Raw genomic sequence first — 24,523 nt, forward strand, 5'->3', positions numbered from 1 at the left:
TTTGGCAAATCCAACACTGAACCAGTTTCACGAAACTTGGCAAGCAGTTTGCTAACTGTAGCATGGGAGATGGGTGGTCTCGTAGGGTGTTTTGCATTGAAATCTGCTGCAATGACCCGGGTACTGCGTTCACCAGACATCAACACAATTTCTATCCGCTCCTCACGTGTTAACCTCTGCGACATGCCAATGGCTGTAAACAAAGAGAAGCTTGTAAATAACTCATGAAAGAATAAAGTTACGTTAAAACCAAGCACACCATTGTTTTTCTTGTGAAATTCTCAATAAGTTTGATCATGTGTCACATGACCCTCTTCCCATTGAAAAAACTAAAGTTGGATCCAAAATGGCCGACTTCAAAATGGCCGCCATGGTCACCACCCATCTTGAAAGTTTCCCCCCTCCCATATACTAATGTGCCACAAACAGGAAGTTAATATCACCAACCATTCCCATTTTATTTAGGTGTATCCATATAAATGGCCCACCCTGTATATATATACGTATATATATATATATATACGTATATATATATATATATATATATATATATACAGTGTATCACAAAAGTGAGTACACCCCTCACATTTCTGCAAATATTTTATTATATCTTTTCATGGGACAACACTATAGAAATAAAACTTGGATATAACTTAGAGTAGTCAGTGTACAACTTGTATAGCAGTGTAGATTTACTGTCCTCTGAAAATAACTCAACACACAGCCATTAATGTCTAAATAGCTGCAACATAAGTGAGTACACCCCACAGTGAACATGTCCAAATTGTGCCCAAAGTGTCAATATTTTGTGTGACCACCATTATTATCCAGCACTGCCTTAACCCTCCTGGGCATGGAATTCACCAGAGCTGCACAGGTTGCTACTGGAATCCTCTTCCACTCCTCCATGATGACATCACGGAGCTGGTGGATGTTAGACACCTTGAACTCCACATGATGGATGAGGATGCGCCACAGGTGCTCAATTGGGTTTAGTCCATCACCTTTACCTTCAGCTTCCTCAGCAAGGCAGTTGTCATCTTGGAGGTTGTGTTTGGGGTCGTTATCCTGTTGGAAAACTGCCATGAGGCCCAGTTTTCGAAGGGAGGGGATCATGCTCTGTTTCAGAATGTCACAGTACATGTTGGAATTCATGTTTCCCTCAATGAACTGCAGCTCCCCAGTGCCAGCAACACTCATGCAGCCCAAGACCATGATGCTACCACCACCATGCTTGACTGTAGGCAAGATACAGTTGTCTTGGTACTTCTCACCAGGGCGCCGCCACACATGCTGGACACCATCTGAGCCAAACAAGTTTATCTTGGTCTCGTCAGACCACAGGGCATTCCAGTAATCCATGTTCTTGGACTGCTTGTCTTCAGCAAACTGTTTGCGGGCTTTCTTGTGCGTCAGCTTCCTTCTGGGATGACGACCATGCAGACCGAGTTGATGCAGTGTGCGGCGTATGGTCTGAGCACTGACAGGCTGACCTCCCACGTCTTCAACCTCTGCAGCAATGCTGGCAGCACTCATGTGTCTATTTTTTAAAGCCAACCTCTGGATATGACGCCGAACACGTGGACTCAACTTCTTTGGTTGACCCTGGCGAAGCCTGTTCCGAGTGGAACCTGTCCTGGAAAACCGCTGTATGACCTTGGCCACCATGCTGTAGCTCAGTTTCAGGGTGTTAGCAATCTTCTTATAGCCCAGGCCATCTTTGTGGAGAGCAACAATTCTATTTCTCACATCCTCAGAGAGTTCTTTGCCATGAGGTGCCATGTTGATTATCCAGTGGTCAGTATGAGAGAATTGTACCCAAAACACCAAATTTAACAGCCCTGCTCCCCATTTACACCTGGGACCTTGACACATGACACCAGGGAGGGACAACGACACATTTGGGCACAATTTGGACATGTTCACTGTGGGGTGTACTCACTTATGTTGCCAGCTATTTAGACATTAATGGCTGTGTGTTGAGTTATTTTCAGAAGACAGTAAATCTACACTGCTATACAAGCTGTACACTGACTACTCTAAGTTATATCCAAGTTTCATGTCTATAGTGTTGTCCCATGAAAAGATATAATGAAATATTTGCAGAAATGTGAGGGGTGTACTCACTTTTGTGATACACTGTATATATATATATATATATATATATATATATGTATAGTGCATTTTGCACTATTGGATCTTAAGAAGGTTCTAAGTAGAGTTTCACAATGCTAAAAGAAGAAATGGGCACAAGAGACAAAAACGTTTGAGAAGCCAATTTATTGACAACTGCATTTACACTCAAACATGCTTTTTTCAGCTGATCAAAAGTTTAAGACCACAGCCTTTAAAAGCCAAAATCTGCGCAAAAATTTGGATTCCATGTCATTTTCTGTCAAGTATTCACACTGTCAAGACCTCCTGATGGCAAAAGCAAAAAAGCTCACTGACTTTGAACGTGGTAGGATTGTTGAGCTGCATAAGCAAGGCCTCTCACAACGTGCCATCGCTGCTGAGGTTGGACGCAGTAAGACAGTCATTTTGCATTTATTAACAGATCCTGAGGGTTATGGAACAAAAAAGTGGTAGACCCAAAAACATTTCACCGGCGCTGAGCCGCAGGATCCGATTGGCTGTCCGTCAAGACACGGGACAATCCTCGACCCAAATTAAGGCCATTACTGGTGCTGACTGCAGCTCAATAACCATCAGACGGCATCTGCGAGGGAAGGGCTTCAGAAACAAAAAAAGTCTTCAAAGGCCACGTCAAGGTGGAAGAAAGTTTTATTCCCTGATGGCTTCCAACGTTACTGGCATGACAAGGAGATCCCACCTGATCCCACGCTTTTTTTTTTTGGGGGGGGGGGGGGGGGTGCTTTTTTTTGGGGTGCTTTTTCCTTCAATGGAACAATGGAGCTTCAGGTTGTGCAGGGGCGTCAAACAGCAGCTGGCTATGTGGAGATGTTGCGGGTATCTCTCATGACTGAGGACAATGCTGCAGTTCACAATGCCCGCATGACAAAGGACTTCTTCCAGGAGAATATATATATATATATATTATATATTATATATATACTGTACATATATATATAATATATATACATATATATATGCATTTTCCGCTCCATTAGAACGAAGCTAAAATATTCGATATTCGATTCGATGCGATGTATTCGAGATCCCAGCTCTGGTATGCTAGCGTATATTTTTACCGCTGCGCCACCTGAGCGGCTTTATATCTTTTTAATGCACCAGCCAACAATGGATCTGAACAATAAGCAGGATGGCTATATAGTGTATATAATTTTAAAAAATCAGGTTTTAAATTTATGAAACAGATTTGTTTAACAAAAATGTTTATTTAAATTAATGGTACATGTATCATCGGTGCCTTTTTAAGATGGAAAAAAGTGAGGCACTGGCAGGAGCTGTGTTAAATACAGCAGCTGATTAGAGAAAGAAAATATTAACAGCATGAACTGACATGTTATGTCAGCAGTTCAATTTATTATACTGAATCTGTATTACATAGCATACAGATTCATATATCATTGCACTTTGGACTACCCCCTTGTGCAGAGCAATATATTAGGTTGCTACTAACACACCGTTTCTTCCTGTTGATTACCATACTTGGTGATGTATTAAGGCCACTTATACTGAGGGCAGCATTGCTTATCTCTTTTTGTAAACTTGCTGTAACACAGCTGTCTGTGCACCAAGTGCCATTATTTAGATCAGATAAGTCTGTGCACACTTTAGATACACCTCTAGCCTCCAGTCACATCATGCCTTTCCCCAGGGACTGTAAAAGTGCATGTCAGTCTCCAGCAAAAAAAAAAAAACACTTCAGACTACTTCTGCTTGGCATCGCAGCAGTTACTATGGCAATTGCCAGTGCCCTGTTCCATAACATGCACCAGACTTTCTAAAAATAAGAATATTTGTTTTGTTTTTCCTTTTTAATTTGATGATTTCTTTACATGGTGTAGCTTTTGAGTCAGAGATTGCATGATCAAGTCTGGCATGTGATTTGGGACAGATGAAGTATGCTCAGAGATATGTCTAATTAATTTAAAGCCAGAAAAGCCTGAAGTGAAGGCTGATGTTTAGGCCTTAATGAATACTGTGTATTTTCGACATAGTGTTTTGGAGGGCATCCAGCACAGGTGGACAGAGTACTAAAACTTGTGAAGCAACTAGTATTGTTTACAACTAGGTATTGTTGCTCTACAGAATAATAATACAAATAACCAGGGGTTAAAATGTATTTTGTTTGTTTGTTTTTAATAGTAACTATGCAAGTCATTACATAAAATTACATTTCAGATATAGAACAAGCATTGATGAAGAAATTGGCAGATTTTTTTGCTCCAAACATAATACAGCAAATGTAGCAATTGTACTTTTATAATTCATGATTAGTGCACCATAGGTGTATTACATTATAGAGATAATATGCATACCATCTATCAAAGATGTACATTATGTCTAGTATTCTGGCTTATTATAGCAGTGGATTGTGTTATACAGCATTTAGCAGACCCCTTTTATCCAAAGTGACTTAAAACTGAGAGTATACATTGCAAGCAATTGAGGGTTGATGGCCTTGCTCAAGGGCCTAACAGCGGCAAGCTGGCAGATGTTGGGCTTGAACCAGCGATCTTCTGATTACTACTCCAGTACCTTAACCGCTGAGCTACCCCTGCCCTTTTTACATTAGGGACATGGTACACCTGCAACATCTGATAATGTAAAAATAGTAGATGTCATGAAAAATAAAATAAACCTGCTGATCAGTTTTGCCACAGACAGAACAAATGTAAGCATTAATTTAACATAAATTATGATAAGTGAAATCTGTTGCTTTCTTAAATAGGAAAATTGGGCAAAACAACGGTGTTGTAACCTATTTTGTGCATTATACTATCATTAGATTTTTATTGACATTTAGATACAGAAAGAATATATTAGGATGTGGCACAAAAGTGCATTTGTCATTCTCTTTGTCATGGTTTTCAGGCATTAAAAAAAACAAATACAAAAATAAAAACCTACATTTATTTAAATAAAAACTTTATCATTGTCTGGGCCATGGTGGGTACTGTACCACCCATGAAACACAGGAATGCCCCCTAAACAGAATCCTTTCAAAGAGCAACACACACTTAGTCATTAACTTGCCAACTTATCCATGCTCTCTCAAAAGTGGAAGTACTAAAACGTACCTTTTTTGTTGCTATAAAGCTATATGTTTTGTACTGTTAGTGTGAAAGTGCATTTTTGTGTCTTCAAGCCATTAAGAGTACATAATACATGGTTCTACCTCAAAAGATGTAAATGTACTTTTCATTATTGAGATATAAACAAAAGAAGTGTAGTACTTGCAACACTTCAATGTAGTTTTTGGCATGCTTCACAGTAATAACACGGTGTATCCTTGTTTAACATTGTGTAACCTTTACTAGACTTAAGTTAATGCGTATGTAGAGAATTAAATCATGTAATTATTGTTACAGAGCTATATAATTTTGATGTTTATCAATAAATAGTAACAAAAATATAAAATACAAATTGTAAGACAGTTATTGTCAGATAATATTTTATAATCATAGAGATTTTCCTTGGGTAAATGTAAAAAAAAAAAAAAAAAAGCTATTGTAGTGCGATACTTCTCACCCCTTAATGATATGAGACTAGCTATAGAATGTGTGGGAGGCTGATATAAGCCTGTGTGGGCATCTGAAAGCACAGCCCTGACAGTCAGCCGTGCAAGTGACATTAACAATAATGCAATGTAATTGAATCTAGTGATCCTTAATCATACCCATGGTCGGTAAATACTGGATTTCAGTCAATTTTTTAAATATTTAACTTACTGTCACAATGAGTTTGACTCATCAGGGATAGAGACCAAAAGTCCCAGACACAATATTGCAACTAAATCCCTTAATACTTGGAACTGAGCTAAAATGTTATGTGGGAAGATTACTTCTCAGAGTGTTTCCTTCCCAGGGAAATAGAATCATGGTTATATAATTATGTAGAAACAAAAAGGGAGACAGAATAAAACCAAATAAGATGCTTAAACTTTAGCATATTGGCACACAGAGCTTTATTCAGGTCATTTGAACACATGAGCTCCAAACAAATTCAGACAATAAGATTGACAGAACCCAACATTTGTTCTTCTTTCAGTTTATCTGGAGCAAAACAAGATGTACAGTGTTTGTGAAGCATTAGCATTTTTGGTTGAGGAGTCAGGTCATATCATCGCTGTTCTTTAGCAGCTACATAAGTGAGGTAGACATCCACTTTAGTTACAGAATACCAGAAGAATAATTAATGATACTGAATCATATACAGCAATACTCTGATATAACTCTGCAAGGATAAATATATATGTGCTGTGAAAACAGTGACTCTTTTAAAACACTCATACTTAATTACAAGATGCTAAACTTTAAGCCTTGTTGAGTTTAATAAAAAATCTGTGACATTTTAGATGTTAGTACAACAGAAGTTACTGTGCTAAAAATCATTGACATCCCAGGTGTTAGCACAATTTTCTGTTCTGTTACTGCAAAACCTGTTGTACATCCATCTCATTGAATGCAGAATTCACAATATAATGTTATACAGCACCACTATGTAATAACAATATGACAAAACTTTTACACATACACACTGACATACAAAAATAGGCTGTAAATACTGTAGTTCATATGACACCAAGTAAATTCTACACAGCAGACCACTGCAATGAATATAAAATTGTACCAGATAGCACTTAATGGGGTATGTAATGTTAGTTGTCAAGTTGTCACTTGGCATGTTTAAAGATGCTTGGCATTATTAGCTTAGATATTTTTATAGAAAGAGAAACATACACTGAGAGACCTTAAAATTCTATTTATAGCAGCAAAACAGAAATCATCGCTTTTAACATCTTCAGGTGCACACTTATGCAAACATATATGCATGTTCTGTTTATCCTATTAACATTTGTTGGTACAAGGCATATAAAAGATAATTCAACAATAAATACATTTCAAAAGCAGTGCAGGCTAAAATACATTATAAACAAGCCTAACACTTAGTTTTATTGTAGTTTATTACTTCTTTGTTTATTTTTTTGAGGAATTCAGTTGGTTCTGCTGGATCACTGTGTGGTATAACAGTCTTTTCATATTAAGTAACAGTCTGGTCAAGTTTTTTGTTAGTTTATAGTTTATGGCACAGAGAAATTAACAGTCTAAAAATTGTCTGAATACTACTTTGTATTAATTATTAGTGTTTTATAGGTAGTAATATGGGTTTTTGTAAGGGTTTTTAACCTTTTGTTTTCTTTAATGCTGACATTTCTAAACTGATAGCTTGCTTATTTTGCCAATATTGTTCTAAAGAATGTTGTACTTTCAGAATCAGCAAAAATGTATATTACATGGGTTTGTCGTACTGTCCGATTAAGCTTTAAGATTACAAGCCTAAGGAGAGGTCTAACAAAACAGTCAATAATTTTTACCTCCAATTTAAACTGGCTTTTGGTGCATAGTCAGATCTGTTTGATGACACTTGTGTAAGAAACATCAAAAACAGCACAACAGCCATTAGAGATACATTAGGAAACAAATCAAGCCATTATATACAAGGCAAATTCCAGTTCTAAAGCATCAGTCATATGCTTTTCATCTCAGTGTTGCCACTACTTCAATCAGTCTTTCACATAGATCCACCCAAAGCCTTCATCATCTTCATCACCACTTACGACAAAAATATAAGATGGGTCAACGCCAGAGATATTTGGCCTGTCAGCACATAACTCATCCCAGATGCTTAAAAGCCAGCACTACATGGCCTTTTCTGGCCTAGCTTTATAGAAAATTTTGCTGCATGTTTTGCACCTGCTCAGTTGGATTTGTGTTCTCCGTTTTTTGCCCAGCCTCTGGACATGGCAGCCACCACGATGTTGTACATGTTAAGCCAGGCTTGGCGAAGGGCAGCTGTATAGCCAGATCCCAGACTGCACTGCAGCATGTAGAGCAGAGCCTCTCCAACCACCTGAACAATAGAGACACACTCAAACAACAACTGAACAGGACAAGTGCAGTCGCTAATACACGTTGTCCAGGTAAAACTGCAAAAATAGATTTTAGACAAACACAGGTTTGCTGCAGTGCTGCATGCCATGCTGGAATTATGTAAAAGCCATTGTTATTTAACATGGGATATTATTGCAAAAGGCACATAGCACAATGACATTAGTGTCTTGATGGACAATAGGATATAGACTATTAGATCTTCTATTCACAACAAAATGCAGGGTAAATACTTAGGTATTTCTTTATGACTAACTGAAGTTTGCATTTTAGACTACTGGCAGGTTACTCTCAGAATGAATGGCTACTTGATGTTTTTTTTATATGGATAATAATTCTAGGTAGAACCATTTATACCTCAAAAAAACATTGTTAGGTTATTCTGTTATTTCGATGGGTTCTTAGCGGCTTAGATATGGTTAAAGGGGTTATACATAAAACTTATTTTGGTAGACTTTAAAGCATGAAAAACCATGGAATTCTATCTGTTGGAACCTTTAATTTTCAAGTATTTCAAGTGTATTTTGTGGATCCTTTTGACGTCAGTGTAGTCCAACAATAAACAACTCTTTAAAAAAAAAACTGAAACATTTTAAGCAGAGTAATACTTACAGCAAAGGACTGGGATTTAACCCCAACAGCTTGATGCTTTCTGCCTAGGTTCAACAAAAAGTCTTCCAAAGTATGCATATCATCGAGATGATTGACAGCTGCATCAATGACCACCATAACCTTGAGAGAGACACAAAGATAGTCCATTTAAAAAAAAGTCATTTTTTGGGAGACAAGTGCTTCTAGGAAGATATAACCAGATGTAACTATTCAAGAGTGCGGATAGATAAAGAAGAGTCCACTGGTTTCACCTTGGTGACATGCTCTAGAAACTCTGGGCTGGAGAGACACTCAGGAACGACTCCACACTTGGTTTTGTACTTGAAGAGGTTCAGCAGAGCTGGGTCCAGTTCAAAGAGCCTACGGAACATATTGGCATTTGTAACTCAGCAGCACTCCACACACCAGTGGTACTTTACAGCATACAGGCACTTTATTTGAACTGAAATATAGAGCCTGTCGCCAAGCAACAAGTCAAGCCTCTGGCTGAAGTGCGGCAGAAGCTCCAGGCAGCCGCAAGACTAGAGTGGCTGTTTGATGTGTTTGTTTACTTTGGATAGGTCAGGGCTTTAGAGATCTTAATAATAATGATGCTCATTTTAGACACCGTGTTGAAGAAGCTGTTATGCAGAAAAAGAGTTTTGCACAACTGAAAATGTACACAGTAAATAGAGAAACTGGTACTGTGCCCTCTGGTTTTTACAACAATAACATCACTTCAATAATAAATCAAATGACATTTTACATAATGGGCATTAAGCATGCATCCAACTATACCTGGTAAACATGACAATGCCGTGCGGGACCTTGTTCTTGCCAAGGCTCTCCCAGCTGTCCCGGATCAGCTCCTTGTCTTTGCCTGAGAGTTTTTCCATACTGTCAGCTTATAAAAGTGTTACAGTGATTAAGCTTGCACAGAAATACTGCACTGAACTTTCTGTCCTCTGAAACCAAATTCAAACCAGGACTTCCTGATGCACAGTTCCCATTTCCTTAATCCCACAACAAGGAATGTCTGCTTCACCTGAAAAATGACACATTAGATCACAACATAACAGTTATGAGCTTAAACATCTTATTATCTGTCCAGACCTATATCTATATATAAACACATTTGTCTTATCTTCTTAGATTTAAAGTTTGTGACATGACATATTTAATATGACAGATGTAGCATGACATACCTATGATGACATACCTGTGTTTTGCTGTTTTAGAGAGACCTTGCTTCGTCTGTGTCTATTGGGCTTTGGAAATTCAGGGTGTTCAGTGTGAAAATGTGCATGTAAAGCTTTGCGATTGCTTTTTCTCTCTCCCCCCTCTCCCTCTCTCTATCTCTTGTTCACTCACTCTCTGCTCCCTCTCCCCAAGCTGAAGCTTGTTCCCTCACACAGGCTAGTTTGATGTGAAAAGTGAAATGACAAGGTTGCAGAGTCTCTATCTGCTGTCAATCAATCTGTATTGCTTTCTCTGTTCTCTGTTTATATGTGTTTGTTATATGATATATGCACCGTTACATATATTTATCTTCTTATACATTGAGGACATATAGATTCAGAATGATAAGGGGGAGCATTTGTGATTTTTAATAATTTGTAAAGCTCCTATTAAACACAACGTGAAGATATTACACACAGCTCCTCCTGCGGGTGAGACCCTATCCATCAACATAATAAAAACGTATTCTCATTATACAATATACAGTCAAAAGTATACTATATGGTTAAAGGTTTCTGGACACCTGACCATAAGCTTGTTGGACAGCCAATTTAAACAGTATTACGATAGAGTGACCTCAATGTGATCATTTCAGCTTTAACAGCCACTCTTTTGAGAAGACTTGTAGGACTTTGTGCCCATTCAGTCAGAAGAGCATTTGTATGGACACTGATGTTGGTCATCCCAACATCCAGTTCACTGATGTTCCAGTTCATTCCAAAGCTGTTTAATGGGGCTGAGGTCTGGTTTCTGTGAGGGCCACTGGAATGTCTTTAAACAAATATTTTATTCATGTTTTATTGACCTTTGCTTGTGCACTAAAACACAGTCAGGAAACAGGAAGGAGCCTCTCCTAAACTGTTGCTGCAAATTGTCCCAATATGCATTTAACTTTGAGGCAGTAGCTTTGGGATATATATGGAAATATATACCACCTGGCAAGAAAATGGGGACTAATAGAAGAGATTTGTGGTCTATTCTGTGGTACAGTTAGATCAAAACTGCTATTTATTGTTTCTATATAAGCAAAATGATCAAGAAGCTTTTCAATGGGCACAGTAACACCCTGGACAAGGCACCAGTCCATCGCAGGGCAGACACACAAACGCACCCATTCACCTATAGGGTAATTCAGTGTCTCCAATTAACCTGGCTGCATGTTTTTGGACTGTGGGAGGAAACCGGAGCTCCCAGAGGAAACCCATGTAGACACCGAGAGAACATGCAAACTCCACACAGAAAGGACCTGGACCGCCCCGCTTGGGGATCAAACCCAGGACCTTCTTGCTGTGAGGCTACAGTGAGCCACCGAGCCACCGTGCCACCCAGCGAGATGATACAGAGAATTAATTTACACAGAACTCTAGCTGAACTGAACTTGGACATTAAACAACAGTGAAGAAGAAAACTGGACTAATGTGTAGCTTTGAACATAACATTGTGCATTTCTACTCACAGAACATTTCCTAGTCCAAGTAGACTTCTGTAAACTTTAGGTATGCTGCAATGTTATTCAATTCTATTTTTAATTTTCTTTTTCACCTTGGAAACATTTCTTTTTTTTTGTACAAAAAATATATAGTCTGTGAAGTATGAATAAACTACAGGATTAGTAATTTAAGGACAGCCTATAAAACAGAGGGATGCAGTAGTATTGTTTTTGCACAGTACATCAAATACTGCACCGAGTGTCAAAAGACTGCTGGATATTAAAACATATGTTATAATTTAACAGAGGACAAAAAGATACTCAAAAATCTGACACTTTTTAATATTTAAAATATTTTTGTAGGTTCTTTCAGGGTGCATGTTTAAAAATTTTGGAATTGATTCAGTTCGAAGAAAAATCGACTGCATACTCTAGGTTGAGAAGTGCAGGGCTGTCATCAGTAGGGACAGTCTGTCGGGAAACTAAATGTGCTGGGAAATGACAGGGTAACAGGAGAGAGCACAGTTGCCATGACTACCTTGCAGGAGCCCTTGAACTTTCCATCATGTGATGCTGAAAGCTCAGGCCGAACATGTCTCTCATATCCTGAGATGCACCATGCCTCAGGTGAATGCATGAGCAGAACAAACTGTACCTGATTAAGCCATACGTTGCATTAGAATATAAGTTTGGAATAAATAAACATGAACATTTCACACCAGTACTTTGTTTTATTGTAGCTTACCATTGTACAGTATGTCAAATTATTATAAAAAAAAAATAATGTAGGCGCCCAGGTGGCACAGCGGAGTATTCCCGTACACAGTTGGCAGTGCCTGTAGAAGACACAAGTTGGCCACCTTGTCTGCTGGGTGGGAAATGACCGGACTAAGTTGGTGGGGTCTTCAAACGCTGTGCAAGGACCCTGGTTAGCAGACCAAGATGCCTGTGCAGAAGTGCATGAGCCTCATGTATGAATCCACCTAAGCACGGGCGTAAAAGAAGGACTGCTTCGGAGGGCGCATGAGCAGAAATATACCCTCCTCAAACGCAATTGGGGATCCACAGCAGCGGAAGACAATTTGACTATGCTAAATCAGGAGTAGAGGGGACTTATAAATAGTTTACCATTTATATGGCTGCTTTAAATTCTAAGATTAAGATTAAGCAGGTAGTGAAGATAAACGAATGAATGATTAAATAAATGAGATACATACACACATACTTCCCAAACCTTTATTTGTGGACATGTTGATAACAGTATTCATACAACATGTTTTTATTAAATAATGGAGGTTATCATTCTGATAACTGAGCTCCTAAAATTGTTGAACTTAGAAAAGAACTAATCCTGTAACTAAAGCTATTTAAAGCCACTGCATGTTATTTAAAAATGCTTGTTCAAGTTTATGCTTTCAATTTCTGAAACATATATAACTGAGAACTTCAGAAATAGGTTAGAGGGAGTGTTCACTATAAATCTTGAAAGAGAATGTTCTTGATGTGGCAGGCAGCTGGGTCAGAACACTGACATGCGGGTTTCTTTCATTATGATAGATAAATAACCAGTGTTGACTCTAGTGGTAGTGTGGTTTTTAAAATAGCCAGACCTCACATCGAAGATTTATATCTCTGAAATGAAAATTTCAGATGTGCCTTGTCCTAAAATAACCTTGTCATATCACATTATTCCGGTATTTATTCCTTTTTCCGCTGGATAACTTATAGGTAATAATTATGGTGAATGTCCATCATTGCTTTGACTTTGCAGCTACCAAACGACAGGAAGAAATTCTAATTGCTGGGTAATTTCCCTCTGGTTAATTTTTTTGTTACATTTTTTTGCACAAATTCTTTTTTTTTAATGCATTTTCTCCCTTTTCTCCCAATTTTAGCTCATCCAATTTATACCCATTTGCATTATGCTTCCTCTCCATTGGAGCTGACATGCCCCGGTTGAGGAGAGCGAGACTGTCACAGGTGAGTTCATATGCTAATCAGCTTTTTCATCAACCAGCCAGCAGAGGTCGTAATTCGCTCAGTTATGAGGAGTCCCTATCCAGCTTGTCCTACCCTATGAACTACAGCCAATCGTTGTTCATCCAGCCTGAATGCAGAGCTGAGATATGATACGATGTATTCGAAATCCCAGCTCTGGTGTGCTAGCGTGTTTTACCGCTGCGCCACCTGAGCGGCCTTTTGTACAAATTCTAACAAGGTCCTACAACAAAGCTTTTAAGAGTGCCATGGGATATGTGATGTCAAATTAATTCATGCTCAATAACAAAATAGCAAACATACAGCTGACAATATTGAATTAATCTTAGTACTAAGGATTTCAGGCACAGAGGTGTCGCTAGTCTTTATGTAAAGTATAGTATGTTGCTTAGTCCTTATGGTATAAGAGTCTGACTACCCAGAAGCCATCTCTGCAATCCATCCCAGCAGTTATTTCTAGGCATAAAGAGCCAGGCTTCTCTCTACACTGTTCCATGACTGTGCCCCTGTGCACAAAGTGATTTCCAGAAAGACACGTTTTAACAGGAACTCCAATGCACTTCTAAGAGCCCGGAACTTAACCCAACTAAACACCTTTGGGATGAATTGCAACATTAATTTAGTCATTAATTTAACAGTAATTAGTCAGCCACTGATTGTTTCCATTTCTCCTACTTAGAAAGATGAGAGAGGTCTGTAATTTTCATCATAGGTACACTTCAACTATGAGAGACAAAATGAGAAAAAAAAATCCAGGAAATCACATTGTAGGATTTTTAAAGAATTTATTTGTAAATTATGGTGGAAAATCCTACAATGTGATTTCCTGGATTTTTTTTTTCTCATTTTGTCTCTCATAGTTGAAGCTGAAAATCCATCAGCACTGCTGTGTCCTATCCACTCATACCAGCACAACACACACAAACACACCACCACCATGTCAGTGTCACTGCAGTGCTGAGAATGACCCATCACCCAAATAATAACTGCTCTGTAGTGGTCCTGTGGGGGTCCTGACCATTGAAGAACAGCATGAAAGGGGGGAAACAAAGCATGCAGAGAAACAGATGGACTACAGTCAGTAATTGTAGAACTACAAAGTGCTTCTATATGGTCAGTGAAGCTGATAAAATGGACAGTGAGTGTGGAAACTAGAAGTGTGGTACAGTAATGTGATTTACAAATTTCCCAGCTGGCTCGGCTTGGTTTAGCTATTCTGGTATTGTGTAGCATTATGTCATATCTTGCTTTATGTCTACCTTTTTCATGTCTTTTTTGTAGACATTGTCTCATGATGCTACCATCCCTCTTTGGTGTGGATTCCAAGCAGGTACCCTTCAAAACAATTGATGGCGAATTGACTACCGTAAATGGCCTGCAGATGTGTGTAAAGCCCTGTGGTTACTGGTGTACCATTCAGGGTGTATTTGCTTTATGTGCATGGTTAAATAAGATAAATGAATAAGACCCAAACTAACTGTGACGTTTGATTTTAATAAGTATGTTGCAAGGCCAGAATCCATTTAGGTAAAACAGAATCGTAATCATCCCATAAAATTACTTACACATGTGATATGTAAACATCTAAATACAAGTCATGAAAGTAGGAAAATTATATCTTTGTGATCTAGATGGCTTACCACATTTTCAACAAGACTCAAATGCCAAACTGAATGTAGGAAAGTGCCAGTGATCTTGTTCCTGACCGAAACACACAGTGTTCACCAAATGCCAACTGCTAGTTCAGTCAGCTGACTTCTTCCTCTTTGGTTTTCATACCATCCTCTTCTGTTCTCTCCTCACTTAGGGCACAGTCTTTTTCACTTCCTTCCCTGCAGCAGAAGTCATGTATTAGCACATATGCAATAATAAAATACACTGTATGGCCAAAACTATTTGAACACTTGACCATGAGCTAGTTTAAAAAAGTGGTATTAATAAAGAGTGACATATTTGTGATCTTAGCAGCTATAACTATGGCCACTCCTCTGAGAAAGCTTTTGCCAGGACTTTGAACTATGCCTGAGGGAATTTGTGCCCATTTAGTCAAAAGAGCATTTTTTAATGGCTGGGCACTGATGTTGGTCAAGAAAGCCTCAATTAATGTTATGGTTCATTCCAAAGCTGTTCAGTGGATCTGAGGTCAGGGCTCTGTGAAGGCTGCTGGAATTTCTTTCTTCAAACCACATTCATGCTGAAACAGGAAAGGTCCTTCCTAAAACTGTTAAAAGCAAAAAATTTCTTACAAAATTAGAATTGGTGTCCCAATACTTTGTACATATAGTGTGCTTTCACAGCCTGCAAGTGCAAGCAAGCCTGCTTCAAATTTAACACATTTTTATGATGAATACACACATACATTGATGAGGCATAACATAATATTATGAGCTCCTTCCTAAAATTGTGTTGGTCCCCCTTTTGCTGCACCATACGCAACAAATTGTGATGCACTGTGTATTCTGACACCTTTCTATCAGAACCAGCATTAACTACAGTTAGCTCGTCTGTTGGATCGGACCACACAGGCCAGCTTTCACTCCCCATGTGCATCAATGAGCCATGACCCTGTTGCCAGTTTACCACTGTTCATTTCTTGGACCGCTTTTGATAGATACTGACCACTGCAGACCGGGAACACCCCACAAGAGCTGCAGTTTTGGAGATGCTCTGACCCAGTTTTCTAGCCATCACAATTTGTCCCTTGTCAAACTCACTCAAATCCTTACGCTTGCCCATTTTTCCTGCTTCTAACACATCAACATTGAGAATAAAATGTTTACTTGCTGCCTAATATATCCCACCCACTAACAGGTGCCGTGATGAAGAAATAATCAGTGTTATTCACTTCACCTGTCAGTGGTCATAATGTTATGCCTGGTCAGTGTATACAATACAAATGGTCAGATCCCGCTTCATGTAAATATACAAACCGCTGACTGGAGTCAGTTTCAGAGCTGTGATCATCACCATCCTCCTGTTTTGAGGTCTGAGGACTTTTATCATTTTCACCCTTGGATCTAACAAAATGTTCATCCAAGCCTGCTTGCTCCAAAGTGTTTTTGTATCTGCGCTCAGCATCACACTTAGCAATTTTCTGTGAAAAGAATAAGGTACAATTTCTTTATAAATATATGGTTGGTTGGTTATATACTAAGAATACAGACTTAATTTACGCTGAAGTCAAACATACTGTACACTTGTAAGGCACAGGTATGTTAGGACAGTCGCTAGCCCTTTACCGCTGGGATCCAAGCCTCGAAGCCCCAGCGGTGCTATCATAGAGTCGGGGGTGTCTACATACAGACATGATTGGCTGTGTCTAAGGGGGGATGGCCGAGAGTGTGTTACTTCATTGTGCTCAGTTATTCTGGGGAAATCAGACCCACTGAGACCCTGACCAGAATAAAGTGGTGGTAAAACATAAAAAGGAAATGTGGAAATGTGCTGGGTCAAAATGGTGTGTGTACTGGCAGTTTACAAATGGTGGTGTTAAAATGGTGATGTAAAATTTTATGTAACTTTGGGCATGGCCTTCTAATTCCATGTTAGTTATGTGTAATGAATCAGCCTATGACATTATCCTTCAAATAAAATGAAATTTTATTGACTGAAACTTAGCTAAATACAAAGACAAAATAAACAGTAGGGGATTCATACTGGCAAGGGGTGGCACGGTGGCTAAGTGGGTAGCACTGTCACCTCACAGCAAGAAGGTCCTGGGTTCGATCCCCAGGTGGGGCGGTCTGGGTCCTTCCTGTGTGGAGTTTGCATGTTCTCCCCGTGTCTGCGTGGGTTTCCTCCGGGTGCTCTGGTTTCCTCCCACAGTCCAAAGACATGCAAGTGAGGTGAATTGGAGATACAAAATTGTCCATGACTGTGTTCGATATAACCTTGTGAACTGAAGAACCTTGTGTAATGAGTAACTACCGTTCCTGTCATGAATGTAACCAAAATGTAAAACATGACGTTAAAATCCTAATAAACAAACAAACATACTGGCAAGCCAGCTTTCGAGCCCATGGCAATGTAAAGCTCATTTAACTGTAGACAGTGTCACTCATGCTGCAGCAGATTCTAATACATACCAGTCTAAAAACCCCTCCTAGCTACCACAGACCACAATCCCACCAACTAGAGTCAGTTTCATAGAAGGTAAATCTTTCCAAGTACCTGTGACACCTGTTCAAAGAGGTAAGGGCGGGTTGTGACTCGAGTTTTCATTTCCCTCAGTTCTTTTTTATAGTCATTCATCCTCTCTTCATCAGCCTGTCTACAGTTAGAAAATGTGCAGGTATTAGAACAAATTATGCAATGATATGAGTACGCAGGAAGAAGCAGATTTTCCCCATAATTTAAGACCTAAGAGAGCTAAAACATGGTATTGAAGTGAATATATGGTAGGAGACTGTTATGAAGATTAAAATGTATGTGACTTTATATTGTGTTCACTTGGACATGATTGGTATGTAGATATTTTTATGTAAATGTGTTTGATGCACGGGATTATGGGTGTAAATGTTTAATTCAACATTTCTGTGTTTTGTGTTATCTTTGTTGAATTAGCCTTAATTTGAGGTAGAGGTAGGCTAGCTGGGCTGGGGTGTTACTGTGTGCCTTGTGCCCATTGAAAAGCTGGGATAGGCTCCAGCACCCTCCCGCGGCCCTAATTGGATAAGCGGTTGAGTGAGTGAGTGAATTCCACCTTTTTGGACCGCTCAAAGAAGCTTTAAGGGGAAGAAGATTTTCATGTGATGATGAATTCAGAGGTGAATCAGTGGCTACATGCTCAACCAAAAACATTTTCTGTTGTGATGGCATTAAAAAGTTGGTACAATGCTGGAAATAAAAAGCATTGGAAGCTGATGTAATTTGTTTTTGAAATTCTTAATAAATATAGTTTTTAAAAAGTGCAAAAACTTTTTGAAGAACCCTCGTAAAATACATTTTTGAGTGTTTTCTAGAATATGTTTAATGAAAGACACCACTCAAAATCTTTCCATATGACCCCTTAGGCTAAAAGAAGGGTATACAAACCTGTGCTGTTTAAGTTTCTCCTGAAAGACCTCTTTTAGACTCTTATGAGGGTCCATGGCTTTAGATCTGGCTGCAACTCCTCTGCTTATAGCTTGAGAATTCAGTCTGTGTTGTTTCATCCACTCTGTGCTTTCCTGCTCTTTATTGTCCCTCAGCTCCATAGACTTCCTGTATTGTTGTGAGCATAAGCACAAAAAAATAAAGAAATCAAGAACTGCCTTTTATCTAGTGCCAATCCTACTTAACCATAGTGATGTGTTTAACATGGTCTGCCATAATGAGCTATACTTAGGGCTGCTGTGGTGTTGCTTCTGCAGTTCCCAGCTGTGGCCATGTTTGTTTAGAAGACCATAATTTTTCCCATTGACATTGTGGTTTCACAAAAGAAATGCCATTCAACAAAAAGGCATGAAACTATGTAGGCAGTTTTACCCTCAGCCTCATCAATCATTTTTTCATACATACATTCATTTCAGTAAACATTTTTGTTGTCTGAGTCACAATGAGTCTGGGAACAACTAAATTACTGGGAAGGAAAATACCCTGAACTATAAGACGGATGAGCTAGAACAGAAGAAGACCATATACAGCTACAGTTGGCACAGGCTTACCCAAACCAGGCAGGTGAAGGTTAATTAGTGAAAATGTTATAAAACAATGGACCCAATCTGTCTTTTGTAAACAGTTCAGTCTGCTGTTGGTGGTGTCATGGTGTTAGAAATGTTTTCTTGGCACATATTGGGCCCACCCAATACCAGTTGAGCTTTGTTTACATGTCACAGATATTTTGAATACTGTTGCTATCCCTTTATGATCACAGTTCTTAAATCTTACAATGGCTACTTTCAGTATGATAAAGTGCACAAATGTCACAACGCCATGGCAATAAGTTCAGGGTATTTTTCTGGACCCCTTAGTCACCATTTGTGAATTTAATAGAGCCATTTTGAGATGTGGTAGGATGGATGATTCACAGAATGAAGTAATGTAATTATGTCAACATGGAACAAAATCTCAAGGGAGCCTTTTTTAACATTTAAATTGAAATTCATGACACAGAACTTAGACTGTTCTTGAGAGCGGAAAGGGGTTTGGGCTATGAGATATGTGTTAGTTAATGAATCAGAGAGTAACCTAAAAAAAAACAAGCAAATGATTTTAACACATTCAATTTAAATCCAACAAAATAATTTACCATGAAGGCACATTTTACAATGTTCAGGATGACTTACATTACACTAAATTTACTGTAATCACCTTATGGCTATGGACCTTTTCCTGGCAGCATCAGTTATATAAGTTGGAAGAGTATCCCTGGATAACGATGTCAAGCCTCCAAAAGAATTGCTTCTCTTTAAACTGTCAATGCTTGTAGCTTTCTAGCGAGAAGAAAATGTAAAGTTACAGCACATACTTAGAAAAAAGCACTGTAAAATGTAAAGCCACAAACACAAAATTTTAAATAAAAATGGTAAACCAACGGTTGATTTGTCTAGACTGCTCCTGCTGTTACGTTGTCGAAGAGTTGATGTGAGCAGTTGGAACGGCTGACAGACAGTGACCTCTTTTCTTTCTCCTCTCTCCATCACCTCTTTCTGGAAACCCTGGTACAGCTTATTAAAATCTGGTACTTTAGTGTTGATCTTTGGTTGGAAGGAAGGCGTCTGCTGTAAGAAACCGAGAAGTTTGCTCTTCGTTATCTGTGCAGTATTGGCTTGAAGATTAGCTCTGGTACACTGGCTTTGAATGGGGGCAGAGGAGGCCTTGAGAGTCTCCTGAGCTCTCATCTGAATGCGGATCTTCCTCTGCTGCTCCTCCTCTGAAGTAACATTAAGTGAAGATCAGAAAATGAAAAAGTAAAGCTTTGTTATACATAATCAACTGACAGCTTACAATTTCACTAAACAAGGAAGACTCCAGCACCTTTTAATTTTTCGGAGATTTTTGAATCTGTGACTGCTTTTGGTATAGCTCTTCTTTTTCCAGCAAGATTTCTGTTTCTACTTTGATTTTTGGGGTTAGTTTCTGGTTTAGTCTCGTTCATCCTTCTATCCTCTTTCTGGTGAGTAGTAAAAGGTTTCTGCATTGATAACAGCAACTCTTTTCTCTGCTGTCGTCCCTCCAGACTCGTAAGTTCCTGTTTTTGTAATATATCATTATAAAGGGTTTTAAAGACATGCTCAGGCACAGGTGATGCATGGAACTGTTTCTGACACTCAGCCCAGTCCAACTCTTCCTTAATTAGCTTGGAGTCTTTAAGTTCGGGATTTGTTCTCTTCCAGGTGTCATGTGACTTGCTTGTAGCAGCTCTTAATGTACTAGAAGTTTTGGCTTGGCTGATTTTGGAGCTGAGATTAGGTGTGGAGGAGGATTTCTGAGGTCGAGTAAACCTAAACATGGAAAAATAACACTGGTATTAAAGACAGTAGGCTGTATTTATCTGTAAATAAGCATATTTTGCTGGCAAATGTCAACAGTATACAAATCTGCTTTGTACAATTTGTTACTCCCTATACCCCATTTATCAATTGAAAGGGACCCCCAACACTGCAGTGCTAATAATAGTTCACAACCTAGTCAGTGGGATTTCATATGGGTGTCTCTTTTAATTGATAAATGGGGGAATTGTGGGTAAAAAGTGTAGAGAAGAAAATGTGGGCTACAGTGAGTAATTGTAAGCTCACCTGTATGGTACGTGTAGCTTATAAAATAATGAATGTAAGTACTCAGTGAGTATATATAAACTTACATACTAACATCCTATTCAGTGCATGTAACCAACCAGTGTTATAGTTAGAAGAACATGAGCTTACAGGTAGGCACTTCCTCTGCTCTTAAAAGTGTTTTCCTCTCTGTAGCCATTTTGCCATTCCTCATTGGTCTTCAGTGGAGCATCAGTGCTTGTGGTGAGCAGTGAGTTTTCCAGGATCCGGCTCTCTAAATCAGCCTGATGTTGCTGCTCGATCTGCTTAAGATGTTGTTGGTGTGAAGTCTTCAAGGCGTCCAAGCGCAGCTCCAGAAGGATGTCAGGTATCTCTCTGTTCTCTAATAACGAGTCTAACTTCTTTGTAGGTGTCATCTCAAACAGATTTACAGTCTTCTTAAGAGGAAAAGCTCTAGGGAAAGGTGATAGATAACTTCTCATCTGAAAATCATTATATTAAGAAACTAAGCTCATAAATCAGTAAGTTCATAATAGCAGTAGCATCAGCTATTTACACCGGGGTGCCCCCTCTAACCTCTAAGTTATTACATTCATAGTTTATAAAAACTTTGTAGTATTCAAAGTATGTATTTAGAAAATATGTATTTAGAATATGAAAAAGAAAGTATTTGTATTTGGTTACATTTTTAAAAGGCACTATTCACAAAAGTTCTCATATAGTTGTTTGTATGAGAATTGGCTATTTAATACTTTATGCTTAATTTAACATATAAATTCAAAAAGCAGTAATAGTCAAAACATACACGCAGACTTCCATTTTACAGAAGTTTGAATAACATAATTTTGAATAAATCATAATATATATATACCTGGAAATCGAACCCGGGACCTTCTTGCTGTGAGGCGACAGTGCTACCCACTGAGCCACTGTGCTGCTTGATCTTGGATATTTGTTTCTTGGACAGCCAGTGTTACTTGTTATTTAAAAATCACGAAAAGCTTTGTTATGAAAACTACACGTCCAACATGCTGGTAGAGTACTACCCTAGTAAACATATACAATTAGAGATTACAGATTAGAAACACACAAACCTAAGTAATTACCTGTCCTGTCATGAATGTAACCAAATTAAGAAACACCCTGACGAGGTACAGACTGAGCGCACACGACCTGGCCGTGGAGACGGGGCGACACACCTGGTCCTGGCTGCCCCGGGAGGAGAGGCTGTGCCAGCACTGCACTCTCAGTACAGTACAGACGGAGCTGCACTTCCTCACCCAGTGTACCAAGTACCACCACATCCGCTCCCAATTCTTCCCCAAATTTAACACCGTCATCCCCAAGTTTACCTCCCTCCCAGACCCCGACAAACTGGCCCACCTACTGGGGGAGCACAGAGAGAACTGCACACTAGCAGCACTCTATGAATGCAGCAGCAAGGTTACTGACTAATACCAAGAAAAGAAACCATATTACACCAGTCCTTGCCTCACTACATTGGCTGCCTGTTCAGCACAGGATTCAGTTTAAAGTGCTTTTATTTGTTTTTAAAGCGCTTAATGGTCAAGCCCCGGCTTATCTCAGTGGTATGCTTTCTCCCGCAACCGCACAGCGATCTTTAAGATCAGCCACTCAGAGTTTGTTGACTGTTCCTAGGGCTCGTTTGAAGCTAAAAGGTGATCGTGCATTTGCAGTTTATGCTCCGAGGCTATGGAACACTCTACCTCCTAATATTCGACAAGCACCTTCGGCCGCTGTTTTTAAATCACTCCTAAAAACATACCTTTATAAGCTGGCATTTGAACAGTGAGGAGCTGTGTTAATTTTAATTGTTTAGTCTATTTGTATTTGTTTTATTTTGTCTCTTACTCTGTATTTTTATTTGGTTCTTACTTTTTTAATATATTGTTGTGTTATGTATGCTTATTCGATGTACAGCACTTTGGTCAACGTAAGTTGTTTTAAGAGTGCTTTATAAATAAAATTTACTTACTTACTTACTATACTCACACCTGTCACCAGGTGAGGGACAGTGGGTGACCATGTCTCATACACACACACACAATCTCATTGTTATGACTACCTCATTATTTTAAAGGTTATCATTTTTATTGTTATTATTTGCACTGTTTTTTAAATATTTTATTCTATTTTATAATTTTGCACCTGTAACTATTTTGTATATTTTTGTTCTTATTGTTAGTTTTATTATTTCTCTGTAACTGAGCTTTGGCAATACGAATGTCCTATTTTGTCATGCTAATAAAGCTTCTTTTGAGTTTGAGTTGAGTTGAGTAACCAAAGTGTGTAAAACATAAGATTAAATCCTAATAAATAATAATATTTAACCATTGACATAAATATTTTCTTATTTTATTATATTCCGATTTTTATTAGGTTTGATCTAATTTAAAGCTTCTGAAAAGCGCCCTGTAATGCGCATGCCTTGCCGTTGCTATGGCAACTGTAACAGGACCCACAACACAACACAAATTAGTCGAATTGCTGCAAAAACAATGTTACCCTCTTTCGTTACACATGCATAAACATATAGACGAAACTGTCTGGAACTAAAACATTAATTCAGATTTAACATTTTAAAATGTATAAACAATTTGCGCGATCTATTACATCAAAGATCCTCAATGAGAAATGACTCTCTTCTCACCGCAGTCACGGCACGTTGAGCATGGTGCAGTCAGGACGCAAATACAGGAGACATTACATAATCCAACAGATATATTTTCATTTTCATTATAGTATCTTATATAGTATCTTATTTTACTAGAAGAGCGTCCATGCTCAGCTGGTTGTGATGTGCTGAGCATTAGTCCCTCCCACCAGCCTCTGTCCTACTACTGCATCAAACCTGGTCTAGAAAACGTTCAGCAGGTACTATATCCAGGCCAGCTACAACCTGATTCTATTAAATGTGTTTATAAAGTAATATAGAATCTATATTCTTTACAAACATATGTGTTTTCATTTGAGATTGTCATGGATGGCCTGTGATTTTTTTCCAGACTGCTAGCCAAACATATTAGTACTTGATTTCATAAGCTCGTAACCCTTATAAATATTATAAATATGGGGAGAGTGGTAGCTCAGCGGTTACGGTACTGGACTAGTAATCATGAGGTTGCCGGTTTAAGCCCCACCATCGCAGAGTTGCCACTGTTGGGCCCCTGAGCAAAGCCCTTAACCCTCAATTGCTTGAATTGTATTCACTGATAAGTCGCTTTGGATAAAAGTGTCTGCTAAATGCTGCAAATGTAAATATTTCAATGTAACATTGCCATATTTGATTGTTCACATATTAAGTAACTTTAAGAGAGGAGTTAAATTGTCATTGTGCCCTTAAGTTCATAATACTTGTCAGCAATGAGGTAATAATAAGATACTATAAGAATATTTCCAAAAACGTAAACATTCCTAGAGACAACGTTTGAAGTGTTGTCCAGACATTC

General features: G+C 38.7%; 2 protein-coding genes across 3 annotated transcripts; both read right to left on the reverse strand.

The window, feature by feature from the left end:
- Nucleotides 1-7,695: 7,695 nt before the first annotated feature.
- ngb (neuroglobin) lies at nt 7,696-9,586 on the reverse strand. Its single transcript, XM_063007788.1, has 5 exons — nt 9,489-9,586; nt 8,963-9,071; nt 8,712-8,831; nt 7,905-8,061; nt 7,696-7,763 (listed from the first exon to the last, which is right to left on the reverse strand). Exons 1-4 carry the CDS (start codon nt 9,584-9,586, stop codon nt 7,909-7,911), a joined length of 480 nt encoding a protein of 159 aa, XP_062863858.1. The 3' UTR covers nt 7,696-7,763; nt 7,905-7,908.
- A 5,260-nt stretch (nt 9,587-14,846) lies between these two features.
- On the reverse strand, nt 14,847-23,768 carry fam161b (FAM161 centrosomal protein B). 2 transcript variants are annotated; one of them, XM_063007585.1, is made up of 10 exons: nt 23,725-23,768; nt 21,925-22,029; nt 21,204-21,506; nt 20,314-20,780; nt 19,872-20,209; nt 19,648-19,769; nt 18,391-18,558; nt 17,527-17,626; nt 16,287-16,450; nt 14,847-15,188 (listed from the first exon to the last, which is right to left on the reverse strand). In XM_063007585.1, exons 3-10 carry the CDS (start codon nt 21,467-21,469, stop codon nt 15,104-15,106), a joined length of 1,710 nt encoding a protein of 569 aa, XP_062863655.1. In that variant the 5' UTR covers nt 21,470-21,506; nt 21,925-22,029; nt 23,725-23,768; the 3' UTR covers nt 14,847-15,103. The 2 variants fall into 2 exon arrangements, with proteins under 2 accessions (XP_062863655.1, XP_062863654.1); XM_063007584.1 differs by having other exon boundaries at nt 23,688-23,726.
- Nucleotides 23,769-24,523: the final 755 nt, after the last annotated feature.

This window comes from Trichomycterus rosablanca, chromosome 13, assembly GCF_030014385.1.
Source record: "Trichomycterus rosablanca isolate fTriRos1 chromosome 13, fTriRos1.hap1, whole genome shotgun sequence".
Classification (NCBI taxonomy): domain Eukaryota; kingdom Metazoa; phylum Chordata; class Actinopteri; order Siluriformes; family Trichomycteridae; genus Trichomycterus; species Trichomycterus rosablanca.

Coding starts and splice junctions, on each gene's coding strand:
- ngb (XM_063007788.1), bottom strand. CDS start 9,586: ATGGAAAAACTCTCAGGCAAAGACAAGGAGCTGATCCGGGACAGCTGG. Junction 9,072..9,488: donor GGCATTGTCATGTTTACCAG/GTATAGTTGGAT, acceptor TATGTTCCGTAG/GCTCTTTGAACTGGACCCAG. Junction 8,062..8,711: donor TTAAATCCCAGTCCTTTGCT/GTAAGTATTACT, acceptor TCTATTGTTCAG/GTGGTTGGAGAGGCTCTGCT.
- fam161b (XM_063007585.1), bottom strand. CDS start 21,469: ATGACACCTACAAAGAAGTTAGACTCGTTATTAGAGAACAGAGAGATA. Junction 17,627..18,390: donor GAGAAACTTAAACAGCACAG/GTTTGTATACCC, acceptor TTCTAACTGTAG/ACAGGCTGATGAAGAGAGGA. Junction 16,451..17,526: donor TCTTTGAACAGGTGTCACAG/GTACTTGGAAAG, acceptor TTCTTTTCACAG/AAAATTGCTAAGTGTGATGC.